Genomic DNA, 13,320 nt, shown 5'->3' with positions numbered 1-13,320 from the left:
ACTTTTACAGACTGTGAAATACAACTATTAACCAAACTTCATTATATACAATTACAGGTCGAACCATAACTTTCAAATAATTTACAAGATGAAATTAACAGGAATATGTTTGATATATATTTTTAACAGGAAAATAAAGCTTTTATGTCTTTTTTTAAACAGTTCTTGTAATAACCTTTAAAATTTCCTTGATGGACAATACTATTTCTCATAAATTGAATTCCTTTACTTGAGTTGCTTTCAATAACAACTATCATTTGATCGATAAAATCACAAGATCAACTTTATATTTGTCCAGCCATACTGAATCATAAGATACATCAAATATTGAATGTAAACAGGGTAGGGCTTGAACTATTCTCTTATTTAACACCCCTTTTAACCTTGAAATAGTTTGAGTACTTTTTGTCGATTTTCAGAGCACTTATACATATCCTGAATAATATTAAATAACTTTGAATATAACACGGCGAGATCAGGGAGATAACTATGTGAACGACACTAAAATACAATAGAAACTGTTGGATTTTCAATGTGGAGTATCTTCTAAGAGCAGACAGATTTGAATGAATAATTATAATACCATCATATAGACCTATAAGACAACTTAATAAGTCCGAGTTGCTCATTTGCTTCTGTTACTTTGTATGTATTATTTTAATTACGTTATGTTGTTTGTTGTGTATGTTTGTTTTCCATGTCTGGTCTTTGTCCCTGGATTACATTCTTTTGATTACCGCTACAACCTTGGTTCCCTTGATTATTCTTTAATAACAAAAATAACAATGTGTAGCCTATTTTATGGTGTATCACATATTACAGAATTTGCGTGATTCTTACAAAGACTACTACGTAATATCTCAATAGTATCTTTTCAAAATGTAAAGAAAAACAAAACTAGAATGATAGAAGAAAAACCTTATACTTTATTTCAAATAAAATAACTCTTTTTATGATAAATTCTCTGATCAATTTGACAGTTATACCAGTCATTCTTCAGGTTAAGTATCAGGGCTTCCTTACCATCATAAAGACGGTTCTTAACGATTCCCTGGTGTTGTTAGTCGCAAGGTTCCAATGACATGAATTTGTCGCATTTTGTATTGGCAAATCATAGTACAGACCATTTAAGTCGGAGTCGGTGCATCCGTTAAACCACCAGCCACCCGTGTGGTAGATTGGATTACACCCCATTGGCCAAGCATCATTGTCTTGATCCTTGGTACTGAACTGCATACCGTTCGAGTACGCTAAACTATCACCTGAAATTTACAGTAAAAAGATATGTCTATAAATATGAAAATAGGAGAAATGGTATGATTGCCAATGAGACACCGAATACCAAGCAACAAACAATTAAACTTCTACAGGTCACCCCACGATCTTCAATGGAGCGCAAGTCATGTTTCCCTTTAACAACAAAGATAAGAAAGTACGATTAACTTTTTTTCAAAATAACAGAAGCTTTATATCAGAATTATGAGTATGAAGGAATAACCCTTATATAATCATCTATATAAACGTAGTATGGACAAAGAGTAATGCTCACAATGTCATGCCTACTAAAAAGTACGTTCTACTAAAATATCTCGACAAAATATTATTCTTGTTTTGTTATTTCATAAGTGTGCTTTTTTCTACATTTTTGAAATAACACACATGAGCAAGTACAACTGTGAGCATTTCAATCAGATAACAATTATTTAAATATCATTGTTTGCTGTATGTGTATAATATGCACACGTGCTGCCATGATTATTTCAGACACACGGGCAAATAAATGGTCACTTTACTTTGTCTAAATAATAAGATAATCAATCCGGTATATTGCTAACAATTTAAAATTCTTATTCTAACGTCCTTGAATGTATTACACATTTGATCGCCTATTGGCTTGATAATTAGTATTTTTAGGTTGTTTGAACTTAAGACTTTTCTAAGTAAGCATTTTAAGTTGCAATTTCAAAATTTGATTAATGGTTTCTTTAGTTAATCTAATAAAAGTACGTCATTTTATAAAAGAAAATAACTTTCAAACACTTAACCTGCCGTTCCATTGTATCCAGAGATCGTTAAACGGTACTTGTCACTCTCACCGTTAACCCTGAAGTTAGCATATCTAGCATGCTTCCAAACACCACTCCATGTCTCCAACAGGACCAAAAGCTCATTTGTCCCGGACATTGTTAAGGAATGCAATATATCGTTTCCTGAAAAACCAGACAAGTGGAATTATTGACCTGGTGCATCGTTATGTGTTCATTCTCTGTCGTTCTCAAACACCGACTATTTTGCTGAATGTCAACCGAACTTTTGTTTGGCACCATAACCTGGTTTGGATAGGTCATATTGTAAGAAAAAATGCAAGGTGAAAAAATACGTATTGCTTTTTCATAAATTATCATATAAAAAGACATACGAACTTAAATCACTAGGGCTGAAGGAATTATGCCTCAGACAAAAGGAAAATTGACGAAAATAACTTTTCATAAAATGTCATCGCAATTCTCATATTTGTTTTTCGGGACTTAAACCAATGAAATGTGTAATAGATTCTCTAATTATATGCATTACACACATATTACACAAATCTAGAATTTCTGTTGGAGAACCAACAATACTTACTTTGGTATGTTTCTTACTTGCTCCGAGCTTACATAGGCATTTATTTGGTGAATTATATAACATCAATACTGAATTACCCGATATATCTTGCTCTTAAGGGTAATATTGCTTTCCCATTCTCATGCGCAAATTACTTCGGTAATACCTAATACATTGTCCCAATATTAGAGGATGTTACACCACAATACCATATTTAAAAAATATATATCAGCATTGACTGCATCCCATGTTGTATTCTGGTGTAATGCAATCTAGTACAGGAATTATGTGTGAAGTGTTTAGTGTCAGTCTGTAAGAATCAGGCAGTGGGTGAAACAACATGGTATACAAACCACAATTTTGATAGTATAATTTGACTAAATGCACCATCAGAATCAAGGAAAAAGACAATATTTTCCATATCATTTTGGTAAATTGAGTAACAGTTTCATTGAAATGCACTGAAAATAAACAAGGGCAGACAACTCTGTCAAAAACCTCATTTTTCTAACATTTTGTTGAAAAATTTCTGAGCAAAGCCGTGATGCAGAGATCAAATAATGGTCTTTTCAAATAGAGAAAGTATTCTTGAGTGATATCACATTGTCAGATCGGTGGGGTTTTGACATGCATGTTCCTGATTTTCCCATTTTGCCTGATTCTTACGAACACTTATACTTAATGAACAAGAAGCATATGATTAGTAAATATATGCTTTCATTAAAGGTTTATCAATTATTTCCCTTACAGTCTCTCGATTACACTTGTAAAAAGGTAACTTATGAATATTATAATTAATCAATTGCTAAACTGCATTCCTTCATTCGTGGAAGTTTAATTTTCAGATATCAGGCTCGAGGCTTACGGATCTTTTAAATATTAAATATTTAACCATCGAGAGTGCTCAGTAGTATTGCAGTTTTACGAGAAATGCGTGGTAAGATACTCATTCTTTAATGACTCTTTATCTCAATTACTAGAATTTTCATTCGCTAATATCTAATTTGGCATTGTTACAGAGAAATGCATAAATAAAAATACGTGAAAATAATACATAGTAATTTGCATATTAGAGTTACAATTTCAACAGGACAGGAAACAATATTTTTGACTCTTTAATGACAATTTACAACTTTTTCAGAGCAGATTTGTTATCCTTTAGGATAAGCTGATGACACTTATAGGAATTGTGTTGTTTTTCAGAACGTTACATTCAGAAGTGTAAGGATATCTATTATCCATTTTATTGTGGTTTCATAAATATACACTTTCTAACTCTTAATTTCTACATTTTTTTTGGTTGTATGCAATATCTAAAATGTTCAAAAAGTCCGCATACTTGAACTTTGTTTTGCAAAATTCTATAATTAAAGGCGTTTGAGTGACTAAATTACGAAAAGTAGCAGTTTTGAACAAATTGGTCTACTTATTGTTTTATAGATATTATAAGCCAATCATTATTTGGAGTACTGTCTCAATACCACGCATATAAAAACAATAGTCCTCAAATATTTGATTTCTTATAATAGTACACAATTAAGCTGAATTGGGCTACATTACTTTTGTCTGAAATCCTAGCTGAAGTATAAAATAAGTAGGAAAACTTTGTCTTGAACAAGAATTATATATCAAAATCTAATGAACATCTTCCTAGTTCATCATAAATAATATGATATAGTGTTGGGTTGATTAAATTTGAGTATATTTTACAGAATTTTAGGTGTACTTCCATACAAACCATACAAATCTAGGTTCGTGCTAGACGTATTGCAATTAGCTACAGAAGTGTTATTGTCGTTCTTATGATTCATGGGTCGTTATGGTGTAAACATCTGCACAATTACAACCGATTTGTCCACTGTGTCATAGTTTTCCTTTCCTATTTCATCTACCCTATCATGATAGGTTATGAGCAACTCGGTGGATGTTTCTAGAAAAACAGAGGACGCTTGCCCTGCCAGTGCACCTGATCCATGCTCCAAATTTTTCGGGGAGTCTTGCTTGCTCAATTACTTTTGTGTCCTTGTACATGCTATTTTGGTTACTTCATGTTACTCATTGTATGTATCTGTTGTCCTTGTCTAGTCTTTATCCTTGGAATATATTCATTTGATTTCCGCTCGAATCTTTGTTTCCTTGATTATTCTTTATCCAAGTGTTCGACCATGTGTACCTTATCTTGGTAATATTAATAAAAAACTTTGTCCTTTTGTAGTACCACAACTTACTTTGACGACAATAAAACGACGTTTTACCCTATTAGAGACTGAGATGTTTTCTGTTTCCAGAACAGCAGAGGACGCTTACCCCACCGGTGCACCTGGTCCATGCTCCTATATTTAATGGAGTCCGAGTTGCTCATTTTTATGTTGTTTCTTTTATTGGTTATTTTATGTTCTTTGTTGTGTGTGTCTGTTGTGCCGGTCCAGTCTTTATCTTCGGAATATATTCTTTTGATTTTCGCTCGAATCTTGTTTCCCTTGACCACGCTTTAAACAAGGGTTCGATCATGTGTACCTTATTTTGGTAACCTTTAAAAACGTTGTCATATTTCAGTTCATCAACTTGTTTTGATGACGTTAAAATGAAATATTAACCTGTAATAGACCAAGACACTCTTTCTGACACCGGTCAGTAAGTGTGAAAAATGAGCATAAATTAGATGATGTGAGGTCTTACATTCTACTCAGAAATTCATTTCAGTTATCATTTACTCTTCGATTTGATCACTCAATAGTGCGTCTGGAGGAATAGCTTTTTCAAGCTGATCAACAACATATTACCGTTTCGTTGAAATTATACAGGAACAAAATGCATACACACCTATCCAATAATTTGTTGAAGGATTACCGAATCCATATTTATACTGGTTCCAATCAACATTGAAATTGACAGTACCATCTTTTCGTCGTTGAAAAACCTAGTATAGCATTGAGAATATCGTCAGTTGTATATATGGTTTCTTTCTATCACTTTCAGAAGTGTGCCTTTGGGAAATTTTTTCAACATAAATTTAATTTTTCGTTTTTGTTTTGTTTTTTTTTTTTTTTTTTTTTTTTTTTTTTTTTTTTTGGTAATAAAAATATTGATCATTATAAGTCAGAGGAAGTATGAATACTTATAAATGAAATATAGATCCGACTCCACTTGATGCGTTTTAAATTATTATTTTTAATTATATTTTGTCAAACGTTCACAATCAATTGAATCAGAATAAAACTCCTGTGAAACACTATCCTTGAATAATTTACACTCTTCGATATTCATTCCAATCTTCGGGGGTATGTTCGGTATTTCAAAGACATAACAAGCTAGTAAGTTAATACGTAGCTAACCGGGAAGGGATGATAAATCAGCAAATGAGATTGGGTTAATTCTACCTACTGATCTAAAATGTACATGTCGGGGTTATCATAGTGTTATTTCGTACCTTATTTATTAACAGAAATACCTCAAGCAGGGAGATCAATTTACGTAAGGTAAATAACAACATTGATCAATTAACATACGGTAGAAAAAAACAATCAATTAACATTAGGTCGAGAACGACAGCAATGAATTAAAATAAGGTTATGAACAATAGCAATTGATTAACATTAGGTCGAGAACGATAGCAATTAATTTAAATAAAGTTATGAACAACAGCAATCAATTAACATAAGGTCGAGAACGATAGCAGTTAATTAAAATAAGGTTATGAACAACAGCAATCAATTAACATGAGGTCGAGAACGATAGCAATTAATTAAAATAAGGTTATGAACAACAGCAATTAATTAACATTAGGTCGAGAACAACAGCAATCAATTAAAATAAGGTTATGAACAACAGCAAACGATTAACATTAGATCGAGAACAATAGCAATTAATTAAAATAAGGTTATGAACAACAGCAATCAATTAACATAAGGTCGAGAATAACAGCAATCAATTAATGTTCGGTGGAGAACAACAACTAACAATAAACACATTATATTCGACGTCACATACAGCACATTTTCGAATTGAAGCTCTACTTTTTAAACCGTCGGGACTTACCGCTAGAGTTGTCACTCTTTTATTTAATCTGAAGATAGTTCGCGTATATGCATGACGTGTTAGTACCAACGAGTCGCTTATTGGCTTAAATCGTGCGTAACAACGGGAAAATCTCATAATAATATCCGCCATGTTGATTTCTACGGGACGATTTGTTTACAAACGAAGTTCGTAAGTTCCCGTCAAACTCCGGTGGCAATCGTCTGCTTGATCAACTTCTGGGTATTGTACGTTGTTCGCGTAAAATAAATCCGAGATATCCGAACTTACGCCGAAATGCATTCTGGGTTCTTCGGTTTTTGGACAAACCATTTAAACGTAAACAACATCTCCTAGCAACCCGATCACTGTAAAGATGGCCGACTTTTGACAATGTAAATATTGGGACCGAGAATTAAAATCTCCACGGAATTTAACGATTCAATGTTTAGGGAGAAGCCGTTTGGCTAAACGAATGAGCAAGTCATTTAAGACAATTTAAACGACGGTAGGTGTCAATAAAGTCGTAGAAAATATTGTTATTCAAATTTTAACAGTATCTTATTTAAGTGACGCCGAGTATAGGAAGAGAACACCAACAATCAGTTTCCTATGTACCATCAGAAATTAACTCAAGCAGGAAAAGCAATTACCATTAGATAGGGAACAACAACTATCAATTACTATAAGGCCGAAAACAACAGCAATCGACCAGCATTAGGTCGAGAACAACAACTATTAATTAACATTAGGTTGAGAACAACAGCAATCAGTTAACATTAGGTAAAAAACAACTAATTCAATGAACATAAGACAAAGAACAATAACAATCAGTTGAATATCAGTAGAGAACAAAAGCTATCAATATACCACCAGAAATTAACTCAATCCAGGAAATCAATTAACAGAAAGTAACGACCAACAACAACAAATTGATATATAGAGATAGAGATCAACAACAATCAATTTGCGTACAGTAAAGAACAACAGCAATTGAATATTATAACGAATCAAACGTATTACTGTCCAACGCCCGCCATCTGTTTGGAGATCACACCAGATTTGAACTGTAATTCCTGAAGTTGTTATTGAGTATAGGCCACTACATAAATAACCCATGGCTTGAATGTCAGAGCAATCCGAGGCTGGGGAATTGTTAAGAGGTCCACCAGAGCTACAACCAACTTAAAATGATAAAAAGCATTTTTATAAAACGTTGTAGGTTTAAATGCAAAATAAACAAGTGGGCTGACTAAACTATTGTCCAAGACTTCACCATTTGACTTGCAGAAAGCAGAAATGTGAAATTAAAATGAACACAAACATTGAAATATTTCAATTAAACGAATTAAAGGTTAAATGTTGATGTCAATTTAGTGGAGTCCGGGTTGCTCATTTGCTTTTGTTACTTTGTATGTATTATCTTAGTTACTTTATATTCATTGTTGCGTATGTCTGTTTTCCATGTCTGGTCTTTGCCCCTGGATTACATTCTTTTGATTACCGCTAGAACCTTGGTTCACTTGATTACTCTTTCACAAAATTGTACGCATTTTCTTATCTACTCTTTATCAAATTAAACGTATTTGGAAATCTTTAACGAGCTAATGAACTCTTTGTACTGATTTTCACATGCTGTTGAAATAAATATGAATAAAAGAAAGAAATTGACTGATATTTCTACGTTTTAATTACAAGGTATTGAATAGATGTCTGAAACAACTTCTAAAGATAGTTGCTTTCTTTACTTAACAATACTCAACATCATGATTACGTTGTTTTCCAACGCTATTGGTCCGCTGAACATTTGGTGGAAGGTCGTTTCCTATCAACTTTTATCGAAAGTTTAACCTAAAGTCGATTCCAAAGATTATGAAAATTGATTTCAATTTTATAGTCGATAATTGCAACATTAAAGCTGACATTTCGAAACAAAATATACAGTATATAACTATGACTTGCTACTGAAAGCCTGTTGAAGGTAGTGCAGCTTGAAAATATAGAATATGATATTATAATGAGATATCATTATAATTTATACCTACCACTGGTTGTGTCATAGTGTAGAATTCCATGTAAAACTGTTCCAGTCAGGGGCTGACCTCTAAAATCACGGTTGAAAATTTGACAAAGACCACTATTCGAATTGAATGCAAATGATCTACAGTCTATATGCTCGATACAAGATTTTAAACAACATGATCTGCTGCATTGCCAAACATCCCATAGTTGGTATATCGTTTTGTAGATATTGTCTAGCCCAGAGTTTCTATATGCATACTGATATGTCTTCAGGTTCTTTGTCTCAATGAACTCTAATAATAATAAAATCAAAGAATGGCTGAATATGTAATACATCCGTTCAGTGAAATGGCACGTATTATACAATGCAAAAAAAAAAAAATGAGATTTTCTTTTATATAAATCAGCTGCACTGATTTCTTGTGCTTTTTGCACCTGTTACATACATACACTATCTTTTAAACACATTTATATATTTGTAACACATAAGGAAACTGTAAGATCCTCACGAACATATAATTGACTTTCTAGAAAATGGGCGGGATTAAAATCTTTCTTGCGAAACGTCTTATTTGAAAGAAAACATTATTTCTAGGAGTTTTAGTATCAAAATGAAAACATCTGACAACAATTAATAGAACATGAATATATCATTAGCTTTTATTAAAATACCGACAAATGATCGCAAGTGGTCTGTCAATTGATAATACACTTATACAGAATATCAACAATTACTTTTCATAAAATTTAGAAGTCTAAATCTGGATATTGACGGGTTTAAATTATGATTAGCTTTTTATCTCTTCTACTGATCTTAGCTTCAGATGTATGTTGTAAAACATTTGATTGACATTGTGAAATGATTGATTCTGTATATCTAAGAGACGATTCTCAGTCTCAATCTTTTACGATTGTTACGTTGTTACGGAATAATGAGTGAATATTCGGAATTGTGTGTCGAACACTCAACCTGTATATATATATATATATTTCCTTTTTTTTTCTGTCTTTGTTTCGTTTTTTTGTTTTTGTTTTTATTATTATTATTATTATTATTATCATTATTATTATTATTTTAATTTATACTTGTAATGTACAGTCGAAAAAGTAAAGTAAGTAAGGGTATTATTAATATATGTTCTTGTAACCTGCAGCAGCGCTAAGGTGTCGTAAAAGGCGACTAAATAGTGCTCAGAACCCTAGCCGGGGGCTAGGGCGCTCTGCCCACAGAACAACTGGGATGTGTGCCCCAGGTGGTGGAATGGGGTACCCCTGGCGTGTTACATGCTGTTGTCAGGCTATAATACGGAAAACCTTACCGCAAACCATAGTGGTGCACCGTGTTGGGAAAGATGCCACGTTCCTCGCACGTTAAAGAACCCTACTGTGGTATTCTCCCGGAGTAGAAACCATAGGACTCCGCCACAGGAGGCTATATTGCCCGACCCTACCCACCTCTCCCTATTTCCAGTGGCAATCAAAATTTGTCGACCCAATTGTCTTTGTCCTCCATCCCTTTTTCATCTCATCATCATTTCATGTTCATTTATCATCAATTTTATGTTCATCGTCTGAATATAGCTGAATTATTGCTGCTCGGACGTTAAACTCCAACAAACAAAAAACAAACACAAAATCTTGTAACCTTAATTAAACTGCTTTGAAACTGGCATTTGAACTTCTCCTTTTTGATAATTCTTTTCTTTTAATGTTACCTGGAGTTTTGGCCTAAAAGTAAATTAATTACCCTTTAATGGTATAGATTGATATATCGACCTTTATTCTTGTAAACAGATGGAGATGAATTATTAGTAATTTTTCATGACACTTCATAAATCTATCATGATATAAAAAGCCTTTATATACTAAGAACTGAAAGTTTTAATCGGTAATCATTTCAGAAATAAATCCACTTGATTTTTAAATGAAGTCACATTCATCATATACGTGATGAAAGAAAATTATGATTCCAATCTATAAAAAAACTTTTGTAACACAAGTATTGTACATCTGATCAACGTTCAAATACTTAAAATGTCAGAAAATCTGCGCTAGGTATGAAAAATAGTTTTTATATGGTATTTCCGTGAATTTAACCGGACATATTAAACATATACTAGTAAATGATTGTTCCTCGCCATTAGAAGCATTGAAGCAGGAATATATTTCATAAAGTAATGATTATTCTGCAGTTAACATATACGACACTTAACGTCAACATGTTAAAATTCAATATAGGTTCAACAACCGTAAACACAATGCCCGTGCTAAGTTTTTAAAAGAAAATTTCTTAACAAAAACACTCATTAGCTTGAAAGCACTTTGCATTAAATAATGAAACCTTGTAGCATTGAACAATACGAAAACCCATTCTGACCAAACCGTTCTGATATATTCATTTTAACCTTTTTAAACCGACCACCTGTCAAAACTCGAACCTATCTTTAAGTCACAAAGGGTGTAGGTTAAGACAAGTTTCATTGTATATTTTTTTAAATGAGTTTATTTAGTTTGCATATCTAAGTATTTTCCTCGTTCAGTTCAGCTCTTACTTCAGACGGATATTCTGCATAGATTCAAGGGTTGAGTACTCTATTGCAAACGTTTATACAATTTGATATTTGATTTTGAACAACAGTCTGTCCACAATAGGTTAAAATTATTTAACTTTTCAATTACTTTTGAATGCCTAATTTTCTAGGCAACTCTATACTTTTCTCTTTTCCTTCCGAAAATGAAACAGCGTAATATGACCATCATCATTTTCGAAAAATCGAGAGAGTCCAAAGATTAATTATTAATACGTGTAATTACATATAACACAACATGCCATCCTTCATATTATATAAGCATTGTTGTCTTTGATTTGTGGCTTGTTGTAACACAGAGTACATAGACGTCGTTCTGCATACACCTTAAGATTGAAAGCTATGACTTATCAAAGTTACTCATAAAATGTCTCCTTCGGGATAGACGAAAACGGATAGGAAAACAATGATACGGTGGACATTTCGGTTCTCAAGGTTCAGATGGATACACCATAACGATGCACGATATCAAGCTGGTGGCCATAAATTGTTTGTATGGATACCCTTTATTCTTGTAGCAATAAAACTTCGTTCCAGATGACTAATTGTTTTAAAAATACACGTATTTTCGGCAAGCTCTGGCACAACTTATGATGATTCCACGCGCAGGCGCTAAATGGATGCTGTAACAGATGAGAGGAAAGATACGGAACGAGAAGTCGTGTAGTTATAGATTATATATTTATGACAATGTATTTTCCAACTATAGAAAATCTTTTTTTTTCTTTAAAAGACTTTTAAATACAAAGCTATAATATAAGACTTTACAGTTAGAGTTTTTACATGAAAGGTATTTAGTACGTGGGCTGAGATAACCCCCCCCCCCACTCATCAACCAAAATATTATTTTCAAGTACCCTTATACCTTCCTGAATTCTCTAACGTTAACTTTTCAGGGGATAAACCTCCCACTAAATGGGATTTGGGGATATGCGGCATTGGGCAATGGGGCATGGGACAGTTGAGATGTGAAATTGATTTTTGTTTGGATACATAGTAATGATTTAACACATTTTTACATTTATTGTCTAAAATATTGTACTCCATAAATAAAAAAATAATTAATTGATTTCGTTACATATAAAAAAATTTGCTTCTTAGGTATTTGGCGAAATAAATATGAATGACAATGAGAAATTAGAAATATATTGACAGTTTTGCAATGGATAATGGTTGGCGCGAGGATTAACGTTTCCCTTTCAGTCGTGTTATTTAATATCAAACAGATGAACAAACTAATAAAAATGTTAAAAAGTCTTTGGTATCAATGCATTATGTAAACTTGTAATTATATGTCATTTTATATTGCGACCGGTTGAGCTTGTGATTTCTTTTGTAAATGTTTTTTGAAAAAGTTTATTACTACGCAGGTAATGTGTCTAAGTCGTCAGAGCTAGCAGCAACTATTCTGACATCTGACACCGCCGTTCCCTTAGAGACAGGCTTATGGACCAAACAGTATAGAAAGTTACGTCCCGATATCCATAGTCGATTGAAAAGTATTTTGTTTCTGACAAACAAATGATAAATGAGAAATTTTTATTATGTCTCCAATTTTTTTTTCTGTAGTTTTTAGTTGCATATTATTATTTCATCTTGACGCACATTCCCCAGATAGTTCAAGACTTATTTTGCAGCTCGCGTCTTTGATTTACTAATGTTTTATTGTATTTAGTATTTTTCCTTATTCATTGTTCCAATCTTCTACATATATTACCGATTTTGACTGGAGACAATTTTTAAAGTGCCCATTTGTGCAGCTGGGGGTTAAGCACTTTATAAAACCTGGTTTAACCCATCTTCCATTTTAGAAATGCATGTGAACTATATGAACCGAGCATCATATAAAATTCACTTAAACCATGGTTGGCCTTGAGCTGACATTTTTCAACCCAGTGTTGTTGTAGTCTCCTTGACATATTCACCATCTCCATTCTCCTTGCATTAATATGATGATAACGTGAACTTCACTTGACATGAACTTCCTGTTAAAAGTTCACATGGATTACATGTGAAAACTCGATTTACGTGACATCCGTTCGACATTTTTTGTTTCCTTTCCAATTAAAAAGAAAATCACGTAAAATTA

The 13,320-nt window shown here is 32.8% G+C and overlaps 1 protein-coding gene across 3 annotated transcripts; it reads right to left on the bottom strand.

The window, feature by feature from the left end:
* Positions 1 to 972: 972 nt before the first annotated feature.
* LOC148612203 (angiopoietin-related protein 6-like) lies at positions 973 to 9,060 on the bottom strand. 3 transcript variants are annotated; one of them, XM_088595457.1, is made up of 3 exons: positions 8,667 to 9,028; positions 2,046 to 2,210; positions 973 to 1,262 (listed from the first exon to the last, which is right to left on the bottom strand). In XM_088595457.1, the coding sequence occupies exons 1-3, from the start codon at positions 8,977 to 8,979 to the stop codon at positions 1,009 to 1,011; spliced, it is 732 nt and encodes a 243-aa protein (XP_088451583.1). In that variant the 5' UTR covers positions 8,980 to 9,028; the 3' UTR covers positions 973 to 1,008. The 3 variants fall into 3 exon arrangements, 2 of the variants coding, with proteins under 2 accessions (XP_088451583.1, XP_088451584.1); XM_088595458.1 differs by lacking the exon at positions 8,667 to 9,028 and adding an exon at positions 5,428 to 5,621; XR_015924619.1 differs by lacking the exons at positions 973 to 1,262; positions 2,046 to 2,210 and adding an exon at positions 7,741 to 7,805 and having other exon boundaries at positions 8,667 to 9,060.
* Positions 9,061 to 13,320: the final 4,260 nt, after the last annotated feature.

Source organism: Perna viridis, chromosome 7, assembly GCF_037379345.1.
Source record: "Perna viridis isolate PV_CMFRI_1.1 ecotype Kerala chromosome 7, ASM3737934v1, whole genome shotgun sequence".
NCBI lineage: Eukaryota > Metazoa > Mollusca > Bivalvia > Mytilida > Mytilidae > Perna > Perna viridis.
This window is presented reverse-complemented; position numbering and strand designations above follow the sequence as displayed.

Bases quoted from the DNA above. Each gene is read 5' to 3' on its own strand.
- LOC148612203 (XM_088595457.1), bottom strand. From the start codon at position 8,979: ATGTATTACATATTCAGCCATTCTTTGATTTTATTATTATTAGAGTTC. The intron at 2,211-8,666 runs GTAGGTATAAAT...CTGGTTTTTCAG, and splicing joins ACACTATGACACAACCAGTG to GAAACGATATATTGCATTCC. The intron at 1,263-2,045 runs GTTAAGTGTTTG...TGTAAATTTCAG, and splicing joins TGGATACAATGGAACGGCAG to GTGATAGTTTAGCGTACTCG.